Source organism: Scyliorhinus torazame, chromosome 2 (genome assembly GCF_047496885.1).
Source record: "Scyliorhinus torazame isolate Kashiwa2021f chromosome 2, sScyTor2.1, whole genome shotgun sequence".
NCBI classification, from domain to species: domain Eukaryota; kingdom Metazoa; phylum Chordata; class Chondrichthyes; order Carcharhiniformes; family Scyliorhinidae; genus Scyliorhinus; species Scyliorhinus torazame.
The window spans coordinates 48301370-48326157 of NC_092708.1; the positions used below are offsets into that span (position 1 = coordinate 48301370).

General features: G+C 45.5%; 1 protein-coding gene across 1 annotated transcript in view; it reads right to left on the reverse strand.

Moving 5' to 3' along the window:
- Positions 1–779: 779 nt before the first annotated feature.
- Positions 780–24788, reverse strand: part of kif5c (kinesin family member 5C) — a 359768-nt gene continuing 335759 nt past the window's right edge. The window contains exon 26 of the mRNA XM_072471286.1: positions 780–6373. Within this exon, the coding sequence (XP_072327387.1) occupies position 6373 (1 nt within the window). The 3' untranslated portion in view covers positions 780–6372. The remainder of the gene's footprint in view (positions 6374–24788) is intronic.

The window sequence follows — 24788 nt, forward strand, 5'->3', positions numbered from 1 at the left end:
CTGCCGTGGTCTTAGTAAAATGGGCACAGTAAGAAGTCTTACAACACCAGGTTAAAGTCCAACAGGTTTATTTGGAATCACTAGCTTTCGGAGTATAGCTCCTTCATTAGTTGAGTCACGTACAAAAGTTTGTGATTCCAAATAAACCTGTTGAACTTTAACCTGATGTAGTAAGACTTCTTACTTTGCCGACCACAGTCCAACAACGGCATCTCGACATCTTAGTAAAATGGACAATGGAACTATTGTTATTAAAAACCCATCTGTTTTCACTCATGCCCTTTAGGGAAGGAAACCTACGATCCTTACCTGCCCTGGTTTACATGTGACCCACAGCAATGTGGGTGACTCTGAATTAACCAGCAGATCACTCAGTTCAGGGGCAATTAAGGATGGACAACAAATGCTGGTCTTGCCAATTATGCCCACATCTGATAAAAGAATAAAAACAGCCTGTAGTGTAGTTGTACAAAAAGGGAACAGTCACATTATTGTAAACTACTCGTTCGTGTCCGAACACTAAAATTCAAATAATAAATTGACTTTAGAAACTATCTAGAATCAAAGTAAAATTGCAATCCTAGAGTAAAATAACGTGTAAAACTGAGGTGAGATTTACCTCACAGTACAAAGATAAAACAAAGGTAGCAGCAGACCAAAATGATTACAGTTTCATTGCTCCTGTTTTCTATTCCCATGTAATAGCCGCAGTCCAATAAAATGTATCGTGTAATAAGATATCTTTAGGTTTTGTTACCATTTCAAAGAAAGAAAATTGATTGTTTGGGGTTTAAATCAACTTTATTTCAGCACTTTCATTAACCAATTCCAGTAAATTATACATCATGCAAGTAATTTCATAGCAGATTCTTACACCTTAAAGGACAGTCATTTCAGTGAAATTTCAAAGACTACCCTCAAACTCGATCAAAGTTTCTAAATACCTCGCAGTGTTCATTTGCTGTATGCTGACCATGAATATTCATTTTTATACCATTTGAGCAAAATAATTGTATAGGTTTTTTTAAAATAAATATAGGTTGACCTAAAATGAACATATTTAAAGACTACTTTACACACAGCCAGCTAAGAGAAACACTTCTGCAATACAGATACACAAGGTAGACACAAACTACAGAGAGCCTTACATCCCAACATCTATCAGGTCATAAGATACCTCAATACATCCCAGAGACGGACAATAGACATTGAACAACATGATGATCCCCCCCCCCCCCCCCCCCCCACCAACTCTAGTTAGTCATCTGGCAGGCACAGCACATTAATACAATGTATTGATTCATTGTTCCTTAGATACACAGGCTAATCACACAGTAGGAACGAACCCTTTCAGGTTACGAGCATCTGGGTGGTGTCAAAACACAAACAGGAACGGTAATGGAATGACAGGTGAGAAGGTATTCGATAGAAAATTATTACTGGCTATTAACGAAAGAAAAATAAAAGTAGCTGAACTGTGGCTTGAATGCTTGGACTGTCTGGTTAAAATCTCCCACAGCGACAGTCTTGTGAAATCTTTTGGTTTGCTGAATACTAGATTGACTGACTGGTTGATCACTATCTAATATACAAAGGCCAATAGTAAGACAGTCACTGGGAAAATACTGATCGGCTTATTTATTTTGCATTGCATTTTGCATTGAGATTGCTTCGACAGCATGATCTTTACCTGTGCAGTATAGTCATCCTAAGTGAAGGGGCAGGGCAGTTTTGTTAGTCAGAGCAAAATAAGAGTATCAATATTGTAGAGGCTTCACCATTCTTAGAATTCTAACACTTCTCACACACCGTTTCTACAAGTGAAAATTTGACTGACTTTGGGAATCACTTTCTAAAAACACTGTGTGGTCCTCTACTCCTACCACCTTTAAAGTCTTTGGGCTGTTTGATAGATCAGTTCTTCTGATCTGCACCTCTGATCTGCACCATCCTAAAAACCACTACCGTAAAACCTTTCTAACCACAAAACAACAACCATGATAATAAGCAGAACATAGCCTGAGGGGAGATTGAGGGAGATTGTCATTTCAAGAATGACAAAAGCCCTATAATTTTGCCAATTTTGTTCTTGGTCATTCAGATATCCCTTAAGAGTCACACAAAAATATTTGCAATTTAGAAATATTGGCACTCAATTGTTGCTAAATTCAAACAATACCTTACTTGTAAAAGTACAGAGAGTACTCACTTAGCTGCCTTACAGACTCTTCCAAAGGGTCCAAACAAAGAGGAGGCCCAAGAAGTAGATGTAGAAGGGAGTGGCATGATTCTTAACCGAGCCCTAGCCCTGAGGGTATGTCATATCTACCGAAAGCTTTGAGACGATAAATATAGAAATATTGTTTCAGTAGGTTCATGAATTAGTAACAGGGCAGCATAGGCTAAGACTATCATGAGAAGGACGAACAGAGAAGTAGAAGAAATGATATTAAAATATGGAATGCATTACCAGTTCTAGGCTACTGAGACAAGACACGGTAAAATAATTTAAAAGGGAATTTGGAAGCATTTGAAAACAGAGAACACAAAAAGGTACGGGAAAAGGGACAGGGAAATGGAATACAATAGCTTCCATTAAAAAGCCAAATCTTCTCCTCTTGTATTGTGTAACTTTACATGGTAATGTCGCAAAAACTGTTGCCTTCTCGGTAAGAAGTTTAAAATCATACACTTGAAGCATTTTAAACAGTGGGCCCATAGTTTATTAGAGATTACATTAAGGCAGCATGTAAGAAAGGTCTATTCAACAAAGCCACTGGTGTGAACATCAAGGGAGACCATGATGGTGGCCACATAAATTCAAATAGAGCTAGATCTAATGCGCAGATATTACAGATTCCTAGATTATAATTAGCTCTGAGCATGGCAGGGAAAGTAACTGTGAATATTCACCATGCTGCAATTTTTAGCCACTTAACATTATAACACTTAACATTATAACCCCAGGTGTTATACGTTTTCCAGGAACAGAGTATGATCTCTCTACCACTGATATAGAAATTGATACAGTTCAATAAACAAATGATGGAAACCTGCTAACCTTACCTAGTCTAGCCTACATGTGACACGAGACCCACAACAATGTGGTTGACTCTTAACTGCCCTGAGATGGCCGCTAGCAAATCACTCAGTTCAAGGGCAACCAGGGATAGGCAACAAATATTGGCTTTGCCAATGATACCCACATCCCACGGAGGGATAAAGAAAAAAAAACTCGCAGCTAAAGGTACTCTGGCTCTGAATGCAGAATTAACTTCCTCCACTGAGACTCCAGCTCTTGGATATCCATGGAAGAATGTTGGTTATGCTCAGTGCAAAGATTAAGGACAAAGGTTTTTTGGGTCAGTGAAGAGTGGTCAGAATGAGATGTTGTTTGGTTTGTGTGCGCCATGAGCACACCTGGAGGAACAAGAAAGCGGAAATGCGTGGAAAGACTCCTCACTAGAGGAAATAAAAGATTGCCCCACTTTCACATTGGCACATTTCTTATCTTGAAGTGGGAGAGAGAGATTTAATGATTCTCTTGGAATGGAAACAGGTCAATCTCCAGCCATGTAAATTTGCAGCATATTCCTTAATTTATTTGAGGATAGATCTTTCAATCAAGTGAATGGATTGTAAGGCACCGGGCGGGGGGGGGGGGGAGTGAGGCGGGAGCCGCCTTTGAATTTTCTACTCGTGGCAAGTGAAATGCCAAGATAAATATTCGATGGCTCAGGCCCCATAACACCAGCCATATTTACCTCAGCACAGTGAAGAGAAGTGAGTCCCCATCTACTTCTTTCGGGAGGTTGGTTAGTTGAGTTGGCTGGTTGGCTGATCTGTGATGTGGAGCAACGCCAACAGCGTGGGTTCAATTCCCGTACCAGCTGAGGTTATCCACGGAGGCTTCACATTCTCAACCTTGCCCCTCACCGGAGGTGTGGTGACCCTCAGGATAAATCACCACCAGTCAGCTCCACCCCTCTCTCTCGCTCACAGGAGAGAGCAGCATACGGTCCTCAGGGACTATGGTGGCTTTCTTTCACTTGTTGATGGGCAACTAAGATACGATCAGTTAGAAACGTGAGCTGCCTCTCCCTGGTTAAACATCACAAACCATAAAAATGCCAGCATGCTGTCCAAAATCCCAATGATTGATATAATCCACATGGCATTTCAATATCCACTTTTGTTGCACCCACATCTTGGAGATGAGCTCCCCTTAAGTTAAGAGGGAGGTGCCTCATGGGGAACTCCACTGGAGATCCAGTGGTAGTGCCCTATTCATGAAAAACCCCGATCTTCCAGTCTTTGAATCAACAGGGACAGAGAGATCTAATAACCTCAAAGCCCTAAGATCATGCCACATAATGGATTGGAGGGAAAATTGATCAGATTCACAAACGTCCCTGAAGTTATCATCCCATGCTGGTCCTTTCAGGTACTTTCCAACTCCCTTTGATGTCTTCTTACTTTATTTGATTTATTTAACTTGATGGTTGAGTAAATAGAATATCTGTTCAAAATTGTGAAGCCCAAAGACAGCAAGATGCAAAAATTCCTTTTCCAACTGACTTTTGAATACACTACTTGTTGCATCTGAACCTGAATGGGAAAATGACGACTGTACCCAGTTAAGATTTTTTCTGTTCCATGTATCTTCGGCACACCAACAGCAGGGATGAAAAGGGTACAGCCGAAGCTCCTGCTCTAATTATATTATGTCATCATACTAAAGTCTGGGTCCTTAAGCAAAGCCATTGTACCCAGTGTTAAATTTGGTCTGCAATTAGGAGACATGGTGTAATGAGCAATTCCAAAAGCAATTGGGCAAAAACAAAGCATTAGAATTATCCAGAAGGACTCAATAGTGGACATGTTTCTGGAATGTGCGAGACGTTAAAGACTATGAAGAGTTCTCTATGTGTCAATAAGACTCGCTTTTACAATGACTGTCTTCAATAAGGTTTGGATATTCCAGAGTTCCGGCACTCAGTGAACTGACTGGCTGATCAGCATTAAGTTTCAGAAAGGATCCAATACCAAATTAAATATAGTCACTGCATCGGTGCATGTTTGTTCATAACACAATGTCAAAAGCATGAAAAGACATCTGAATAGTGACTATCAACAGCCAAAATTAAATGTATGAAAACACAGGGAGGAAAATTATAAACAGACGAAAATGAATTAAGTACATAAAGTGCAAAATTTAGTCAGTGTGCAGTCCTCAAAGGATATCTAGGAACATTTGGTCCACCATATGACCATAATAGCTTAAATGGAGGCAATTTTCTTGTTAAACACATTACGATAAATCACACATGTAGTGGACACTTAGAGGTTTGCTATTGCCTCGCAAGAAATTATGCTGTCTGCAAGACCAAAGGTTCTCAGGACACCAGTATGCTCGCCATACTGAAGCCACCTGTGTTCAAATGGCATGAAACCAGCAGCTGAGTTATGATAGACATCAATGGACATACCCATGAGTGAACATACTTTAATTCACACAATTCTGCTCTTCATTCAGAATAAGTCCTTCTCGTTTCCTCAGTAAGGTTAAATGGCAGCTGACAGATGAGTTCTTCTTGAAGGTCCGAAGAGAATGTGTCGCTGGACAAGTTTCATCTGCTTCCAGATTTCCAATGTTACTTGCACGAGAATATAAACAGTTTCATCAGTGAGTGCTAAAGGCAGCCATGTTTCCTGCTGACCCAAAGGCCAATTTGCAGTTATATATGTCCTTCTTCGAGACCTTCAGTTTTCCACTCTGACCTTCTCAGTGATTCAAGTGAAGTGTAAAAATCAAACAATTTTAGCATAGGTAAGGGCTTGTAGTTTTTGTACTAAAAGGCATTCTATTCCTGGTTCAAATGCTGTCCAAATTGTCTGCTTTGATAACCGACACTGACCAGGCTGCCCGATGCTGCTGAAGTGTTCTTTTTTTAAGAAAAATCCACAAGCACAAATTTGACCATTTCACTCCCTAAAATTTATATTTTAGCAGCAATGTTTGCCCACCCACAACCCAAAAATATAAAATAAAACATTTTATCATACAGAAAAATCAAACACACAATACATGGGAATATCCTTCCGAAGACACTGCGATACAATGTATAATTTTAGCTTAGCTCAGTCCTGGAAAAGGTTTGGAATTAAGTTTCACACACAAATACATTATATGATTCATGAGACTAGGTGGAGTGGGATGAATGCAGTTCTATACATACTTATCTTGACCCAGGAAAAGCCAATGTACTATGACTACAATTCAGAAGAATGTACATGATTAGATGCAGGTATCTTTTGAAGGGTTTATGAGTTGGCCTTGGGTCATTAATGCATGCTAGATTGTAGCCTCAATCTGGAAAACAAAGAAATTCCCATTAGTTTCTGTAACATTTTATTTTACCAGCACAGGACATGCAGTTAACAAAAAAAAAGAATGATAACATGTTGTTCATAGCTCTCTTAGACGTGCTCTTAGGCTCACCTGTCATTCCAGTGACTTGACCACATATTCTAGAATGGAACTTACTGAGGGACATTGTCAGAGATACTTCCCTTTGAATAAGATGCAAAACCAAGGCCCTGTCTGCCTACTCAAGTGAAGATAAGATACCATGGTATGATTTGAAGAGTCCTCCTGGTGTCCACCAAGGCAGATAACATGGGATTACACAGAGCCTACAGCTCAGGAAGAGCCCATTTGCCAACTGATCTGTGCTAGTGTTTATACTCCAAGAGATTCCTATAATTTATTTCCATCTTGCCTCCATTATCCCTCCGTTCCATTTTCCCTCTTCAAGCCTTCCCTGAAACTAATCAATGTTTCTACCACTCCTTAAAGCATCAAGTTCTTTATTTGATGTGTTATTGCCAGTGTTATATTTATACCCTCCTTATTCTAGATGGACCCACAAGTGGAAACAGGTTAGTTTCTTCACCTCCAGCCTATCCACATTCCAATTTTAAAGATGTCTCTCAGGTCTCCCCCTGGTCTTCTTCTTCCAAAACAGAAAGAGCCACTGCCTATCCATCCCAACACATGCATCCTCTCAATTCTGCTAATATTGGAATTTTGTTCTCATCAACGTGTGATGCTACGTTTAGTGATTCATATATTTACCAAAGCCCTGCTTCTTTGCCCTCATTAGTTTTCCACCTTCCAAACGTTAAGTGGCCTCCATTTACTATTTTGAATTTCAACGCTATTTCTATGGTCACGTTTAACGACTGTTCATATCTTCCTGTATTTTGCTACATCTTCCACATTATTATCTCTGCGCTCCTAGTCACCCACCCCACCCCTCTCAATTTTTTTCTCTGCTTATTTATTCCTTCGCAGTTTTGGGAAATTGGTGCTGTAATTATTGCAATTCGGAAGAAATGTCCTGCACCTTATAATGGCAAATGCCATTTATTCTTTAACAATCCAAGTCCTGCATACATGCGTACTTAATTTGGATTGTGTATACTTAAAGGTATCCAAGAAATAGTCATTCTGCAGGTGGACAGTTTTCTGCTTTCCCACATTTAATTCCATGATTACATGTTAATTTCTTTCTTGAATACCTCTCTGCTGTTCGTGTGCATTGGAAAAGCTTTTGGCACAGCCTTATGGTTCTGCTGATATGTCCCTATGGAGATCATATTTTGTATCCCAAATCGCCACCCCCCCCCCCCCCACCCCCCCCCCCCCCCCCACCCCTTAGTGACCTCTCATAATTAAAACTAAGAGATATAGAACAGGCAGTTGATTCAATATTGTTTATTTTATACAATTGACCAAAGACACAATTACACACAATTGAAAGATGCCCTTTTATTGCCAATACATTCCCCCCCCCCCACCCCCCCACCCCCCCTGTGATGTAGTGCCCCCTTTCCACTCAATAGTGCCTGCCTGAAGTTACACACCTGGGCTTTGAAACACATTTGTGCAATTGTCATAATAAAAAATAAACATTATCAGACTATGGTCACTTTCACCGAGCATTCCACTGCTTCTACTCTCTCGATAGTTAGTCGATTGAAGTGTGGGTCACCCACAAACACTGGGTCTCGCAGACAGCATTCTCACATGTTTCCCCTGACACACTCTTCAATCATGTACTAAAATGATAAACTCAGACTTTTCCTTACTTGATAATTTTTGTGTATATTGGACAAGTTGAAAGTCCCTCATGTTACTGCCTTATTTCTCTTGCTCATCACTACTGCCACAGAGACACTGACTTTTTTTTTACAGGATATTGTAGAAAACACAAAACGCTGCCCTTTTCTTACTGAATGCATCTACCAAGAGAATTTCATTCCATGATTTTTCTGCCAGATTGCTCCAAGTAGCAGGGTCTTGGCTATTTACCGAAAGTAACAAAGTTGGGTCGTGATAATCATGTGCTGTCATTTTGATTTATTTTGTTGTGAAACAACCCTTGGTGTCAAGTTGCCTCCGACAAGCAACAGCCCCCACCCAGTAGGTCTTGAATACAAGAAAAAAAAGGGTGGGGGGGGAAAGAAGCTTCTTTGAATGCAACCAATAGCTGACTGTGAGTTCAAGGCTGGTAATTAAATCTCAGCATTCTACACTGAGTGAAGAAATAAGAGCAAAGCAAAAGTGGCTTCTGGAGTCTTCAAAATTCACTTGTAACTACCATTGCCATTATAATTCTACAACAATTTACGCCGATATTGCAAAATATAAACCACTTTCTGCAGGTGGATGAAGTCAATTATCACGCTCACAAACCTGCTGCTATCTATAATTATGAGCTCTTCTTTCAGAGGTGTGGGCAATTACATACACCAACCTTTGTTTAAAATAATCACGACAGACATTATTGCCACTGCATTAATAAATTGCTGCACGCTTTACAGGGTTTTGTTAAAGGATGGGCTTAGATCCCAGGAAACATTAAAACAACCCCTTCTACTTCAGTCACACATTGGTAAGCACCTTACTTAACATCCACTCTATTATTTTGTACTGGCAAGAATATTCATAACATCGATGCAAACGTTCCTTTAAAGTTAAGTGTGTTGACATATGGTGAAATTATATTTTGCTGCCATAATGAAAGGTATCGTTTTGTAGTGTACAGCAGTGGATACTTTATTTACTGTTCTTCTCATTTGCAGGTTAGAACATAGAACATACAGTGCAGAAGGAGGCCATTCGGCCCATCGAGTCTGCACCGACCCACTTAAGCCCTCACTTCCACCCTATCCCCGCAACCCAATAACCCCTCCTAATCTTTTTTTTTGGACACTAAGGGCAATTTAGCACGGCCAATCCACCTAACCTGCATGTCTTTGGACTGTGGGAGGAAACTGGAGCACCCGGAGGAAACCCCCACGCAGACACAGGGAGAACGTGCAGACTCCGCACAGACTGCTGGTTGTTGGTTGCTTCCTTTAGAAGCTTCCTGTGACCTGCATAATTTTTCTATGTGTCCATGAACAGGTTTACAACCCTGTTCTCGGTCAACATTCGCTCAATGGTAGAACTCTCATGTGAAACAAAAGATTCTGGATTTAGGTTTTATGCCAGTGCTGGACCATATAATCTATTTATGAATTATATATATTACTCCAGTGCTAGACCATATAATCTAAGTCGGTATTTCAGTCACTATTTGAGTTATCAGAAAAATTAAAGCAAGACTCCCCTCTCTTAGATGGATGTGAAAGATCATAAGAATATGTTTTGAGGTAGAGCATGGAATTCTCCTGGTGTGCTGGCCTCAGACAGGGCTGGATTCTCCGGTGCCCCAGCCGCATGTCAATAAATAACTTTTATTGTCACAAGTAGGCTTACATTAACACTGCAATGAAGTTACTGTGAAAAGCCCCTAGTCGCCACATTCCGGTGCCTGTTCGGGTACACTGAGGGAGAATTCAGAATTCTCAGCTGGTACGGGAATTTAATCCGCACTGCTGGCCTTGTTCTGCATCCCAAACCAGTGTTGTCTAGCCCACTGAGCTAAACCAGCCCTGGTTTCCCGGTGGCTGCCGTTATCTGGTGGTGGGGTTCTCTACTACTGCCGCTTGTCAAGGGGATTTTCCATTGAAGCCACCCCATGCTGCCAGGCAACTCTCGGGCGAGGGTGCGCTGCCAGCGGAAATAGAGAATCCCAACGGCTGGTGAGAGGTATGGCTCCAAGGTCACTACAACAGATCATTTGCAATGTGGAGATGGCAGCGTTGGACTGGGGTGAGCACAGTAAGAAGTCTCACAACACCAGGTTAAAGTCGAACCAGCTTATTTGAAATCACAAGCTTTCCGAGCGCTGCTCCTTCATCAGGTGAAATGGAGGCTGGTTCATAAACACAGCATATAGAGGAGAGACACAATTGCAAAGATGATTACAGATTGGAATGTAAGAATGGTTGGAATGTGAGTCTCTACAGTAAACAAATTATTACAGGTGCAAACAGTGTGAGTGGAATGAGGGGTAATCACAGGTAATCGAGGTGTGCATTGTCTCAAGCCAGGACAGTTAATAGGATTCTGCAAACCTCGATACATCGACGACATTTTCTTCCCACCATCAGACTCACCATCAATAGTAATAAACACCATGGAATCATCAGCCCAAACATCCCTATTAGATGGAGAGAAATACTGTACGTATTTGATGCAGTAAAAGCTAAAAGTCTGGGTTAGTGTGTGACTGCTGCAGTGACGTTTTAAAAAATCCTGGTTTGCAAGGCAGCCAGGCTTTGTGGCTACAAGGGATATTAAAGCATAGTAAAAGGTTGGGTGAATGGAGTTTTATTTATAAAGAGTGTTCTTTCAGAGTAGATAAATAGAGACATTGGGCACAATTAAACTAAATGGGAACAAAGTCACATAGAGAGCGTGTTTATCCGCGTGTTTCCCAGCACACGCAGCACTGATAAATACGACATTATCGAACGGCATTCAGGTTAGAGAGAGGGCTTCAGCGGAAACGCATGGCCGAGACCACACATAGCCCCATTTGTGGCACTGAGGTGCTCTGCTCACCGGAACTCCTCAGCGTAGCGAGAGATTGGGATGCCATATTTAAATGGCGAACCAATCTCTGGACCCCCACCCCCCCCCTCCCCCAAGATCCAATTCATTATGAGGGGGTCCCCGGATTGGATCTCATAAGGCGTTGCTCGCCAGGTACATCCCGGGAGCGGGGTCTCCTGGCTTCTATCGGCCATGTTGCGCCGCAGTGCCCTGTTTTTCGGGCGCAGCGTGGCCATTCGATCACGCCCATTGTATTTTAGCTTAGTAATATAATGGTAGGAACTCGGGCTGTACCACATCTCTAGCGGGCAGGCAGAGTTTAGATTTTGGCTGGAAAGTGAGCTGTGAAGCAGTTGCTGAAGAATACAGCCAGAGATTCTGTATTATTCTGACAGGGTTCAGGTCTCTCTCTTTCAAGTAGAGATCTCTATTTACAAAGTAGTTTATCCAAGACATCTCGTTACAGCATGTATTCCTAAGTCTGCTAACTGTACTTAAAAGTGGATTGTGGCCTGAGATGGGTCTTGTTTGATTGGAGATAAAGAATGCAAATAGGATTGTTTCATTGTATTGATAAGCATTGTTTAACTGGGAATTGGAAACTATTTGTCTTTATGATGTTAAAGTTAGTAATATTTTATTTGTAATAAAGTTTGTTTTAATATACCATGGGTGTGATTTAACAGCCGCATCCCGCTTGAGCGAGAGCGCGACATGGCTGTTAGAATGCGGGAGAGGCCAAAATCAGGAACGCCGCTGGCCGCCGATTGTTTTGTGATGAAAGAGAAAATGCTGGAAAATCTCAGCAGGTGTGGCAGCATCTGTAGGGAGAGAACGGAGCTAACGGTTCGAGTCCAATGACACTTTGTTAAAGCTCAATTACTTGTTTTGTGATCTGTGACTCCGATGCATCATTTATTATTGCTGTATGCCAAACTGCCCTAAGCCCCCGAGGGTGCCATCTTCCCTTTCCCACCTCCCGCAAACACTCCCCCTACCCTTTCCCCCCTCAACCCACCCTCCCCCCTTTCCCCCCCCACCCAACTTCCTCGCCAGTGCCCTCTCAGTGATCTTTGACCTGCGGAGCCTTCCGTGGTCTACCGCTGCATTTTGGTGTGTTCCCAGGACACATCAGAGCTGGAGGCAGCCAGCTGCTTACCTTATCCCATGGCCATCGCTGCCTCTGGTGGACATCCTCTGGGGTCCCTGCCCACTTGCCACACCGTGCCACCCTGTTCCAGGGGCTTACTCCGAGACGCACCATTATTGGGGAGGCGATCTCGGACAGCTGGTGGCTTCCGTGCCACTCTGTAGGGTCCTCTGAGTTGGCGCCCAGCGCCCTTCCTCCCAGTCAGGGACCGTAGGGCCCTAGGGGCCACCTCAGGATGGAGGGGCAGGTGGATTGAGCCCCAGCTGCCCCTGCATCATCTGGCTCTGCCAGCCCGGGCGGCTCTCCAATGTCTGCAGCACAGTGTCAACACCCTCAACAATGCTCCTCAGTGACTGGGACATGCTCTGGAATGCCTCACCTGAGGCTGTGACATGCTCCGCAGCGCCTCAGAAAGGTCCACCTGGGACTGGGATACCTCTCCCAGTGACTGGAACGCTCTGCCGAGGCGCTCAGCCATGGCTGTCACTGACGGAGCCACGGGTTTGACACCTCCACTCATGCCACTGATGTCGTGCACCAGGCTCTCTACTGCGGTCGCCATCCTAGCCGTGTTGGCCTCGGTGCCACACATTGCCAGTGCTATCTCCTGCGCCATACCCTCTGGGACTCCTCTAATTGGCTACGGACGTGCTGGAGTGTCACTGTCATCCCCCTCTGAATATCATGACCACACCCTATCGTCTGCATCAGCTTCGGGTAAACCTGGTCCAGCGGCTCAGCTTCTGACTGGGACCCAGCTGTGTCCTGAGATCCAGCAGCCCTCTGACAGCTGTCTCGCGTGGGGGTTCCTGCCTCCACCTGATGTGCATCAGCCACTGTGTGGTGCTCACCAGATTCTGCCCCAGAAGCCTGCCCCCTACTCCCTGCCACCAATGTGTGTGTGTCTGCACTGGTGGATTGGTGTGCCACCAATTAGGTGGTCTCCTTGGAGCTCCCCTCCAAAGTGTTCCGATGGGAGGCAGGGGGGTGGGCCACACCGGATGTCTCTGCACCGTCGGCTGGAGATCGTGCGAGAGAATTGACATGTAGTCAGTGGGAGGGATGGGTCAGGCAGTGTGGCTTTAACAACTCATGTGTGACAGGACATCTGGGTGGTGGCTGGTGGATCCTCACCCCTGCGCCGTACACTGACCTTACCGTCAGTGACCGATCGGTCCTCGGTCTCCCCCACGACCTCCAGGGCCCATTCCTTGCAGGGGGTGATGTCCGGTACCCCCGCCGCCCGTTTGAGCTCCCTCCCTTCTGTTGTGGGCCAACTTCGCCTGTGGGAACACAGAGGCTGCACGCTTCGTTCATCACAGGAAGGAGGGTGGAAGACGAGGGCATGATGGAGACGGGCGGGAAGTGGTTGGGATGGGTACTGCTTGACACGGGTGGGCCAGGGCCCAGTATGGTGCTGGGCGGGGGAGGTGCCAGGCACATGGTCGTTCGTTTGGGGGGGGGGGAGGTGGTAGAGATGGCAGGCGAAGCCAGTGCCAAGGGGCCAATGTCAATCCCCCCTTGCGGCCCGGTGGAGGTTGTTGATCTTTTTACGGCACTGGGTGCCGGTCCTCCTGACAGTAGTCCCCGAACTAACAGCTGCTGCCACCTCCTCCCAGACGACACACTGGCTGCTCTGCGGCTGGTCCTCCGAGCCCCTCAGGGGAACAGAGCATCCCATCTGGACTCAACTGCATCCACCAATCTGGTCAGATCGGCACCCCTGAATCGTGGGGCTGGTCTCCTCAGTGGCATGTCTGTGAGCTGTGTGGGGTTTTCTCTGCGGGATCGGTTTAAGTGCCGCTCCCCCTTGTTGGCGGGGAGCTGCTGGGCACGGTCCAGGCGAATCAGCCGGTGGGACTATCATTTGCGGTGTGATTCAAGCAATCTAACCTTTTGGGAGGGCTAAAGGGGGGCCTCGTTAAGTGGATCAATGAACATTTAACAGGTGACGGCCTCGCTAGATGGATTGTCCGGAAGCTCACAGGGAAGCTCGCGGTAGTTCCAGCTCGCTATCACACTGAGAAATGCTTCCATTAAATCGCTCCCCATATCCCAATTGTGTATGAAATCACTTCGGGAACGAAGTATCCTTTCCTCACAGTCTTACAAATCAAATCAAATATTAGGGTTTCTGTCCGGTATCCCAGTCTGGCCGGGATTGTAATAATTCCTAATGACAACAATTTTGTTTGTGCTCCTTGGTCAAATGCCACATGGTCAAATGCCACCTTGATGTCAATTATCACTCTTACCTCATCTCTGTATTTCAGTTATTTTGTCCACGTTTGGACCACTGCTGTCGAGGTCATGAGCCATGTGACCCTGGCCGAACCCAAACTGAGCATTGATGAGCAGCTATTACTTTGTAATAACCACTTGATAACACTACCACCAAACTTTCCATCACTTTGCTGATGGTGAGAGTAGACTGATGGGCAGTAATTAAGAACATACAACATACAGTGCAGAAGGAGGCCATTCGGCCCATCGAGTCTGCACCGACCCACTTTAAGCCCTCACTTCCACCCTACCCCCGTAACCCAATAACCCTTCCTAACCTTTTTTGACACTAAGGACAAATTAGCATTGCCAATCCACCTAACCTGCACCTTTTTGGACCGTGGGAGGAAACCGGAGCACCCACGGGGAGAACGTGTAGATTCCGTACAGACAGTGACTCAGCGGGGAATCGAATCTGGGACCCTGGCGCTGTGAAGCCACAGTGCTATCCACTTGTGCTACCGTGCTGCCCAAATTGGTTGGAATGGATTGGCCCTGCTTACCTCATCCCATGGCCATCGCTGCCCCTGGCCGTCCTCTGGGGTCGCTGCCCACTTGCCACGCCGTGCCACCCTGTTCCAGGGGCTTACTCCGAGACGCACCATTATTGGGGAGGGGATCTTGGACAGCTGGTGGCTTCCGTGCCACTCTGTAGGGTCCTCCGAGTTGGCGGCCAGCGCCCTTCCTCCCAGTCAGGGACCGTAGGGCCCTAGGGGCCACCTCGGGATGCAGCGCTTGCAGGGTAAGGACGAGCCTTTCCAATCCTTTTTAACACACCTCTGCATCCTTGCACAGTCCTGCGGCTACGGGCCCACCTCCGACTCCATGATATGCGACCAGATCGTATTTGGTGTTCTGTCGGACCCCCTGCGTCAGCAGCTCCTCAAAATTAAGCAACTCACCCGAGCGACTGCCATTGAGACCTGTGTCCAGCATGAAAATGCCACCAGCCGATACTCCCACATGCAGGCGGCTGAAACGTCGCGGCAACGTCCCCACGAGGCGGAATGGGTCCAAACAATTGAACACCTCCAAGGCTGCAGCCTGGATGAGGGCGGCCATTTCGCGCGCTTTTCGCAGCCTCCCACGCTTGTACACGCCAAACGAGGGGACAGTGACGTGGAGGAACGTGATGCGCAGGCGCGCACCATGCAGGACCGCACTGCGCATGCACGGTGGCGCAACGAGCGTACTGACTTCACGACGTGCGGCAACTGTGGCTCCGCCCATTTAAAACGGCAAGTCCTGCAAAATCGCGACAATGCCTACGATGTGGCAGACTTGGCCACTATGCTGCCTGCTGTCGAGCAGCTCAGCCTGCCAATTCGCATCGCTTCAGCCAGCCTCGCAGGAACGTTCGGGCAATTCAACCCACGTTCACCTAGTCCGATTCCGACTTCCCGCAGATCAGTGACACCGAGGACCCGAGGGAGCCTTTTCGAGTCGCTGTTATAACAAAGAACAGGCTGTCCCCGAATCAAAACCACCAGCCGCTGTCGGTGCACAGCATTGATCCAGACGACGAGTGGTGTGCCACCCTGACCGTCAACCAGAATTCGTCGCCCACCTCAGAGACTTGACTTATGAGTTTTACAATGTTGGACTCTTTGATCTGTTCTGTTATCCTGTTTCATCGTTCCAGCAGTTTGTATATAATGTTCATTTTGTTGTTGGTGTGACACCCTATTTCTCTGCACCAGGCACTTTCCCATGTAAATAGATTAGTCTCATGTACATAGTCACGTAAATAACACGCACACACATAGTCAGGTACATTCACTACACAATATTTATTGTCACGCAGGCACATGTTCTTTATATAAAAGGGGGGATGTCATAATATACACCAGTATATTATGGTGCAGACACACACTGATGGACATGCAGTGGGACCAATCAGCATACACAACACCACAGCCAATCACCAGTGAGAGCACACGCACTATAAAGACAGGGGACAGGAGAGTTCCCGCTCATTCTAGTAGCAGCCAGCTCGGAGCACAGAGCTCACAGCCTGTAACACAGACATTCACCATGTGCTGAGTGCATCACCTGGTTAGGACTAGGCAATGGTCAACAGTTAAAGCTGGTATTGCATTTACCCACAGTTCAAGTATGTTAATATAGTTAACCTTATAATAAAATAGAGTTGCACCACTTCCAATGTTGGTGACCTGTTTGTGATCCAGAACACCCAACACATCACCAGGGTTGATCCCCTGGCTTGATGGCAATGGTGGAGTGGGACTACATCGGGCCATGAGCTTATAGATTTTGCTTAAATATAGTTCAGCGGCTGCAGATGGCTCGTGGTCTCACGGATGCCCGATTTTGAGCTACAAGATCTTTTCTGAATCCAGCCACAAAAAATGGAGGAAATGAAATGAAAATTAAAATGAAATGAAATGAAAATGATTGGCTGAGTGTGAAGGCAGGACTTCATTTACACAATGACTGTGTGGTGGTCAGTCCCACCAGTATTGTCGCGATCAGATGCATCTGCAAAGGTAGATTGGTGAGGGTAAGTCAAGTAGTTTTTTCTTCATGTTGGTTCTCTGACCAGCGACACAGGCCCAGTCTGGCAGGACATGGCCAGACTGGTCAGTGATGGTGTTACCAAGCCAATGACCAAGCTACAAACCTACACACATGTTAAAAAGTTCCAGTATTTGCACACAGTGACTCAGAAAGAATGGTGATATAATGGTGTGTGAAGGGGAATCTGCAAAGTTTTTTTTTTATTCGTTCATGGGGATGTGGGCATTGCAGGCTGTGCCAGCATTTATTGCCCATCACTGGTTGTTAACAGTTAAGAGTGAACCACATTGTTGTGGGCCTGGAGTCACATATAGGCCATGTGGGTCTGGAGTCACGTATAGGCCACACCAGGTAAGGATGGCAGGTTTCCTTCCCTAAATGAAGGGACAGTAGTGAACCATATGGGTTTTTACAACAATCGGCAATGGTTTCATGGTCATCATTAGACTTTTAATTCCCGATTTTTTTTATTGAATTCAAACTTCACCATCTGCAATGGCAGGATTTGAACCTGGAACCCCAGAGTACTCTGGGTCTCTGGTCATGAACAATACTACTATGCCACCACCTCCCCAGAGGTTGGTGATGTAGTTGGTGATGTCTGGGAGTAATTGAGGACACAGTGCAGAGGTTCATCCCAAAGAAAAGAAAGGTTATCAGAGGGGGGATTAGGCAGCCATGGCTGACAAAGGAAGTTAGGGAATGCATCAAAGCAAAAGAGAAAGCCTATAATGTGGCAAAGAGTACAAAGAACAAAGAACAAAGAAATGTACAGCACAGGAACAGGCCCTTCGGCCCTCCAAGCCCGTGCCGACCATACTGCCCGACTAAACTACAATCTTCTACACTTCCTGGGTCCGTATCCTTCTATTCCCATCCTATTCATATATTTGTCAAGATGCCCCTTAAATGTCCCTATCGTCCATGCCTCCACTACCTCCTCCGGAAGTGAGTTCCAGGCACCCACTACCCTCTGCGTAAAAAACTTGCCTCGTACATCTACTCTAAACTTTGCCCCTCTCACCTTAAACCTATGCCCCCTAGTAATTGACCCCTCTACCCTGGGGAAAAGCCTCTGGAAATCCACTCTGTCTATGCCCCTCATAATTTTGTATACCTCTATCAGGTCGCCCCTCAACCTCCTTCGTTCCAGTGAGAACAAACCGAGTTTATTCAATCGCTCCTCATAGCTTATGCCCTCCATACCAGGCAACATTCTGGTAAATCTCTTCTGCACCCTCTCTAAAGCCTCCACATCCTTCTGGTAGTGTGGCGACCAGAATTGAACACTATACTCCAAGTGTGGCCTAACTAAGGTTCTATACAGCTGCAACATGACTTGCCAATTCTTATACTCAATGCCCCGGCCAATGAAGGCCGTGGGAAGGCCAATGAAGTAGTGGGAAGTCAGAAGATTGGGAAGGCTACAAAAACAAACAGAGGATAACAAAGAGAGAAATAAGGAAAGAGAGGATCAAATATGAAGGTAGGCTAGCCAGTAACATTAGGAATGATAGTAAAAGTATCTTTAAATACATTAAAAACAAACGGGAGGCAAAAGTTGACATTGGGCCGCTCCAAAATGACGCTGGTAATTTTGTGATGGGAGACAAGTAAATAGCTGAGGAACTAAATAAGTACTTTGCGTCAGTCTTCACAGTAGAAGACATGAGTAATATCCCACCAATTCCGGAGAGTCAGGGGGCAGAGTTGAATATGGTAGCCATCACAAAGGAGAAAGTGCTAGAGAAACTAAGAGGTCTAAAAATTGATAAATCTCCGGGCCCAGATGGACTACATCCTAGAGTTCTAAAGGAGATAGCTGAAGAAATAGTGGAGGCGTTAGTTATGATCTTTCAAAAGTCACTGGAGTCCGGGAAAGTCCCAGAGGATTGGAAAATCGCTGTTGTAACCCCCCTGTTCAAGAAGGGAACAAGGAAAAAGATGGAAAATTATAGGCCAATTAGCCTAACCTCGGTTGTTGGCAAGATTCTAGAATCCATTGTTAAGGATGAGATTTCTAAATTCTTGGAAGTGCAGGGTCAGATTAGGACAAGTCAGCATGGATTTAGTAAGGGGAGGTCGTGCCTGACAAACCTGTTAGAGTTCTTTGAAGAGATAACAAATAGGTTAGACCAAGGAGAGCCAATGGATGTTATCTATCTTGACTTCCAAAAGGCCTTTGATAAGGTGCCTCACGGGAGACTGCTGAGTAAAATAAGGGTCCATGGTATTCGAGGCAAGGTACTAACATGGATTGACGACTGGCTGTCAGGCAGAAGGCAGAGAGTTGGGATAAAAGGTTCTTTTTCGGAATGGCAACCGGTGACGAGTGGTGTCCCGCAGGGTTCAGTGTTGGGGCCACAGCTGTTCTCTTTATATATTAACGATCTAGATGACGGGACTGGGGGCATTCTGGCTAAGTTTGCCGATGATACAAAGATAGGTGGAGGGGCAGGTAGTATGGAGGAGGTGGGGAGGCTGCAGAAAGATTTAGACAGTTTAGGAGAGTGGTCCAAGAAATGGCTGATGAAATTCAACGTGGGCAAGTGCGAGGTCTTGCACTTTGGAAAAAAGAATAGAGGCATGGACTATTTTCTAAACGGTGACAAAATTCATAATGCTGAAGTGCAAAGGGACTTGGGAGTCCTAGTCCAGGATTCTCTAAAGGTAAACTTGCAGGTTGAGTCCGTAATTAAGAAAGCAAATGCAATGTTGTCATTCATCTCAAGAGGCTTGGAATATAAAAGCAGGGATGTACTTCTGAAGCTTTATAAAGCATTAGTTAGGCCCCATTTAGAATACTGTGAGCAATTTTGGGCCCCACACCTCAGGAAGGACATACTGGCACTGGAGCCCGTCCAGCGGAGATTCACACGGATGATCCCAGGAATGGTAGGCCTAACATACGATGAACGTCTGAGGATCCTAGGATTATATTCATTGGAGTTTAGGAGGTTGAGGGGAGATCTAATAGAAACTTACAAGATAATGAATGGCTTAGATGGGGTGGATGTCGGGAAGTTGTTTCCATTAACAGGGGAGACTAGGACCCGGGGGCACAGCCTTAGAATAAAAGGGAGTCACTTTAGAACAGAGATGAGGAGAAATTTCTTCAGCCAGAGAGTGGTGGGTCTGTGGAATTCATTGCCACAGAGGGCGGTGGAGGCCGGGACGTTGAGTGTCTTTAAGACAGAAGTTGATAAATTCTTGATTTCTCGAGGAATTAAGGGCTATGGAGAGAGAGCGGGTAAATGGAGTTGAAATCAGCCATGATTGAATGGCGGAGTGGACTCGATGGGCCGAATGGCCTTACTTCCGCTCCTATGTCTTATGGTCTTATGGTCTTATGTCTGGAGACTGCCAGGATAAGAATAATTTTTTGGGGGGTTATGCACCCTATCATTTACCATGGCTTATACAACTACTTATAAGTTGTGCTTAAAGACCATGCGTCTTTTTTTTCCCCTTCTACTCATGTTCCAAACCAATTAGGCTGCAGAGCCAAATTTCCCATGACTAAAAGAATGTCCATGCCTATTTTACGATCTGTAACAGTGGAATCTACACAAGCTGGGAGAGAACAGGGCAGTTGGATTAGCTTTGGGTTTTGAAAACGAAGAGTTTTCACTTAGATAATGAGCTGAGTAGTCAATATCTATTATGAACACCCATGATTCCAGGGGCTTGTGAGACCTGAGTCTCCAAGGGCAGGTTCTTCACAAAACAAAGTGCTATCAACTGGAGTAGTACCTTTTTCGTCACAGACAATCACCTCTCCTAAAGATCTGTTCTGTTAAAATTCCCATCAGCTACATGCAAAAAGCATTTCCAAGTCTGACAAAGATATTTTGATCTTGATAGTTTTTTTGTTAAATCAGGACAGACGTATCAAGCGGGTGCACCTGCCCCGTTATCTATCTGGATTGATCTCTGGTTGGAATAAAAAGTATCCACCGAGGAATTCAGGCCCTCCCAAAAGGTAAGACTACTTGAATCCATTAGTGAATTAGCTCTTAATCAAAAATATGTTTGGAACTGTTCCCTTTAAGTGTGCACTAAATGCCACCTTGTGGTCATTATAGGCATTATATTTCAACAACGGTCTGCTTCCCTGATAGCCCAGTTAATGCCATCAAGGTGAATTTGAAAGGTGGTTTTGTAGTTTGGAAGCGATATTCAAAAGTATCAGGAATTTAAGGAGGACTAACAAGGCAAGGGAATACACGGCAGAACGCCAGTAAGTACAGAGGACCAGAGGGGTCTTGGGGTGCATGTCAAAAGATCCCTGAAGGCAGCAGGACAGGTAGATCAGGTGGTTAAGAAAGCATAGAGGTACATCCTTTTATTAACCAAAGCATTGAATATAAGAGCAGGGAGGTTACGACGGAGCTCAATAAAATGCTTGTTAGGCCACAGCTAGAATATTATGTGCAGTTCTGGTTGCTACATTTTGGAAGGATGTAGTTGCACTAGAAAGGGTGCAGAGGAGATTCAGGTGCAGGATGTTGCCTGGGCTGGGACGGTTCAGCTATGAAGCGAGAGCATAGAACATACAGTGCAGAAGGAGGCCATTTGGCCCATCAAGTCTGCACCGACCCACTTAAGCCCTTACTTCCACCCTATCCCCGTAACCCAATAACCCCACCTAACCTTTTTGGACACTAAGGGCAATTTAGCATGGCCAATCCACCTAACCTGTACGTCTTTGGACTGTGGGAGGAAACCGGAGCACCCGGAGGAAACCCACACAGACACGGGGAGAACGTGCAGACTCCGCACAGACAGTGACCCAGCCGGGGATCGAACCTGGGACCCTGCCTCTGTGAAGCCACAGTGCTAACCACTGTGCTACCGGGCTGCCCCCTAGAGAATGGGATTAGAACAGATAAGGGGCTGGATTCTCCTTCGGCAGGATCCTCCGTTTTGCCAGCAGCGCACCCACGCCCGCGGATTTCCCGACGGCGTGGGGATGCCCATAATGGGAAACCCCATTGGCTGACTGCCGGGTCAGAGAATCCCGCTGCCGGCGAGGGCGCGCTGCACCAAAAAGCGGAGGGATGGAGAATGCTGCCGAAGGTGCTTGATGGATGACACAGGCATGATGGGCTGAAGGGCCTCTTTCTGTGCTGTAAACTCTTTCATTCTGCTTGACTATTTGCATTATTCCCCTCTCTTCTGAAGTCACAGATTTAGTGAACTGACGATTGAGCCATGATTTTTTTTAAATATAAATTTAGATTACCCAATTAGTTTTTTCCAATTAAGGGGCAATTTAGCGTGTTCAATCCACCTATCCTGCACATCTTTGGTTGTGGGGGTGAAACCCACGCAAACACAGGGAAAATGTGCAAACTCCACAAGGACAGTGACCCAGAGCCAGGATCGAACCTGGGACCTCGGCGCCGTGAGACTGCACTGCTACCACTGCGCCACCGTGCTGCCCTATGATTGATCCATGATGCCTTCCAGTTAGGTGGGCTAAGATGAGATGAATGTACCATACAAGCTTGGTCTTGTCCTTCCCCGAAGCCCACATGCATGTTCCTGTTCTGCCACTGATGATCATCAGGAGCGGGAGCATAGGAAAATTATTAACCTCCCGAGCCCCTCGAGTGCTGAAGCTAAAATGTTGCATTTCTACCGCTATTCCAATTGCATTTGGCTGATTTAAGACATACCCAAGACAATGGGAAACAAGGGGAAAAACATGCACACATCATGCATTAGTGGCTGCAGTGATGGCAGGATTTATACAGTTCCTCTCTCCCAAGTCAAGCAGAGCATAGAACCCATCAAGGCAAATGCTGGAATTAGAGGACAAGAACCTGATGGGAGTTATGTACAGGCCCCCTAGCAGTAGTCAAGATGCGGGGCAGAAAATAAATCAGGAGATAGGAAAGGCATGTAAAAAAGGCAATATTACAATAATCATGGGGGACTCAATATGCAGGTGGACTGGGAACATTGGTAGTGGATCCCAAGAAAAGGAATTTGTGGAATGTCTAAGAGATGTTTTTTTGGAGCAGCTTGTGACAGAGCCGACTAGGGAACAGGCAATTCTGGATTTGGTGATGTGTAATGAGGCAGACTTGATTAGGGAACTTAAGGTGAAGGAACCCTTAGGGAGCAGCGACCACAATATGATAGAATTTAACCTGCAGTTTGAGGGGGAGAAGCTGCAATCAGATGGCAAAGGAGCCTAGCAGGGAAGACAGTGGAACAGCAATGGCAGGGGTTTTTGGGGGTTATTAGGAAGGCACAACAGAAATTCATCCCAAGGGGGAGGAAACATGCAAAGGGGAGGACAAGGCTCCATGGCTAATGAGGGAAGTCAGGAACAGCATAAAAGCAAAAGAAAAAGCATACAAAGTGGCAAGGATTAGTGGGAAGCCAGAGGATTGGGAAGCCTTTTAAAGTGAGCAGAGGACAACTAAAAAAGCAATAAGGGGGGAGAAGATGAAATATGAGTGCAAGCTAGCTAGTAATATAAAGGAAGATAGGAAGAGTTTTTTTCAATATATAAAAGGTAAGAGAGAGCCAAAAATATACATTGGACCATTGGAAAATGTGCTGGAGAAGTAATAATAGGAAACAAAGAAATGGCAGAGGAACTGAATAATTACTTTGCATCAGTCTTCACGGTGGAAGACACCAGTGGGATGCCAGAGCTCCAGGAGAATCGGGGGCAGAGGTGAGTACTGTGACCATTACTAAGGAGAAGGTTCTGGGGAAACTGAAAGGTCTGAAGGTGGATAAATCACCTGGACCGAATGGGTTCTAAAAGAGATAGCTGAGGAGATTGTGGAGGCATTGGTTGTAATTTTTCAGGAATCACTGGAGGCAGGAAGGGTCCCAGAGGACGGGAAAGTGGCTAATTTAACACCGCTGTTTAAGGAGGGAGGGAGGCAGAAGACAGAAATTATAGGCCGGTTAGCCTGACTTCGGTCATTGGTAAGATTTTAGAGTCCATTATTAAAGATGAGATCGCGGAGTACTTGGAAGTGCATGATAAAATAGGACTGAGTCAGCATGGCTTCGACAAGGGGAGGTCATGTCTGACAAATCTGTTAGAGTTCTTTGAGGGAGTAATAAGGAAGTTAGACAAAGGAGATCCACTGGACTTGATTTATTTAGATTTCCAGAAGGCCTTTGGCAAGGTGCCGCATAGGAGACTGTTAAATAAGTTAAGATCCCATGGCGTTAATGGTAAGGTCCTGTCATAGTTAGAGGATTGGCTGACTGGCGGAAGGCAGAGAGTGGGGATAAAGGGGTCTTTTTCAGGATGGCAGCCAGTGACTAGTGGTGTGCCTCAGGGGTCTGTGCTGGGACCACAACTTTTCACAATATACATTAATAATCTGGAAGAAGGAATGGAAGGCACTGTTGCTATGTTTGCAGATGATGTAAAGATCTGTAGAGGGACAGGTAGTATTGAGGAAGAAGGCGGGCTGCAGAAGGATTTGGACAGGCTAGGAGAGTGGGCAATGAAGTGGCAGATGGAATACAATGTGGAAAAATGTGAGGTTATGCACTTTGGAAGGAGAAATGGGGGCATAGACTGTTTTCTAAATGGGAGATGCTTAGGAAATCAGAAGCACAAAGGGACTTGGGAGTCCTTGTTCACGATTCTCTTAAGGTTAACGTGCAGGTTCGGTTGGCAGTTAGGAATGCAAATGCAATGTTAGCATTCATGTCGAGAGGGTTAGAATACAAGACCAGGGTGCTGGACAGCCTTTGGAGAGTCAGGGAGTGAGTTACTCTCTGCAGAATCCCCAGCCTTTGACCAGCTCTTGTAACGGAGTA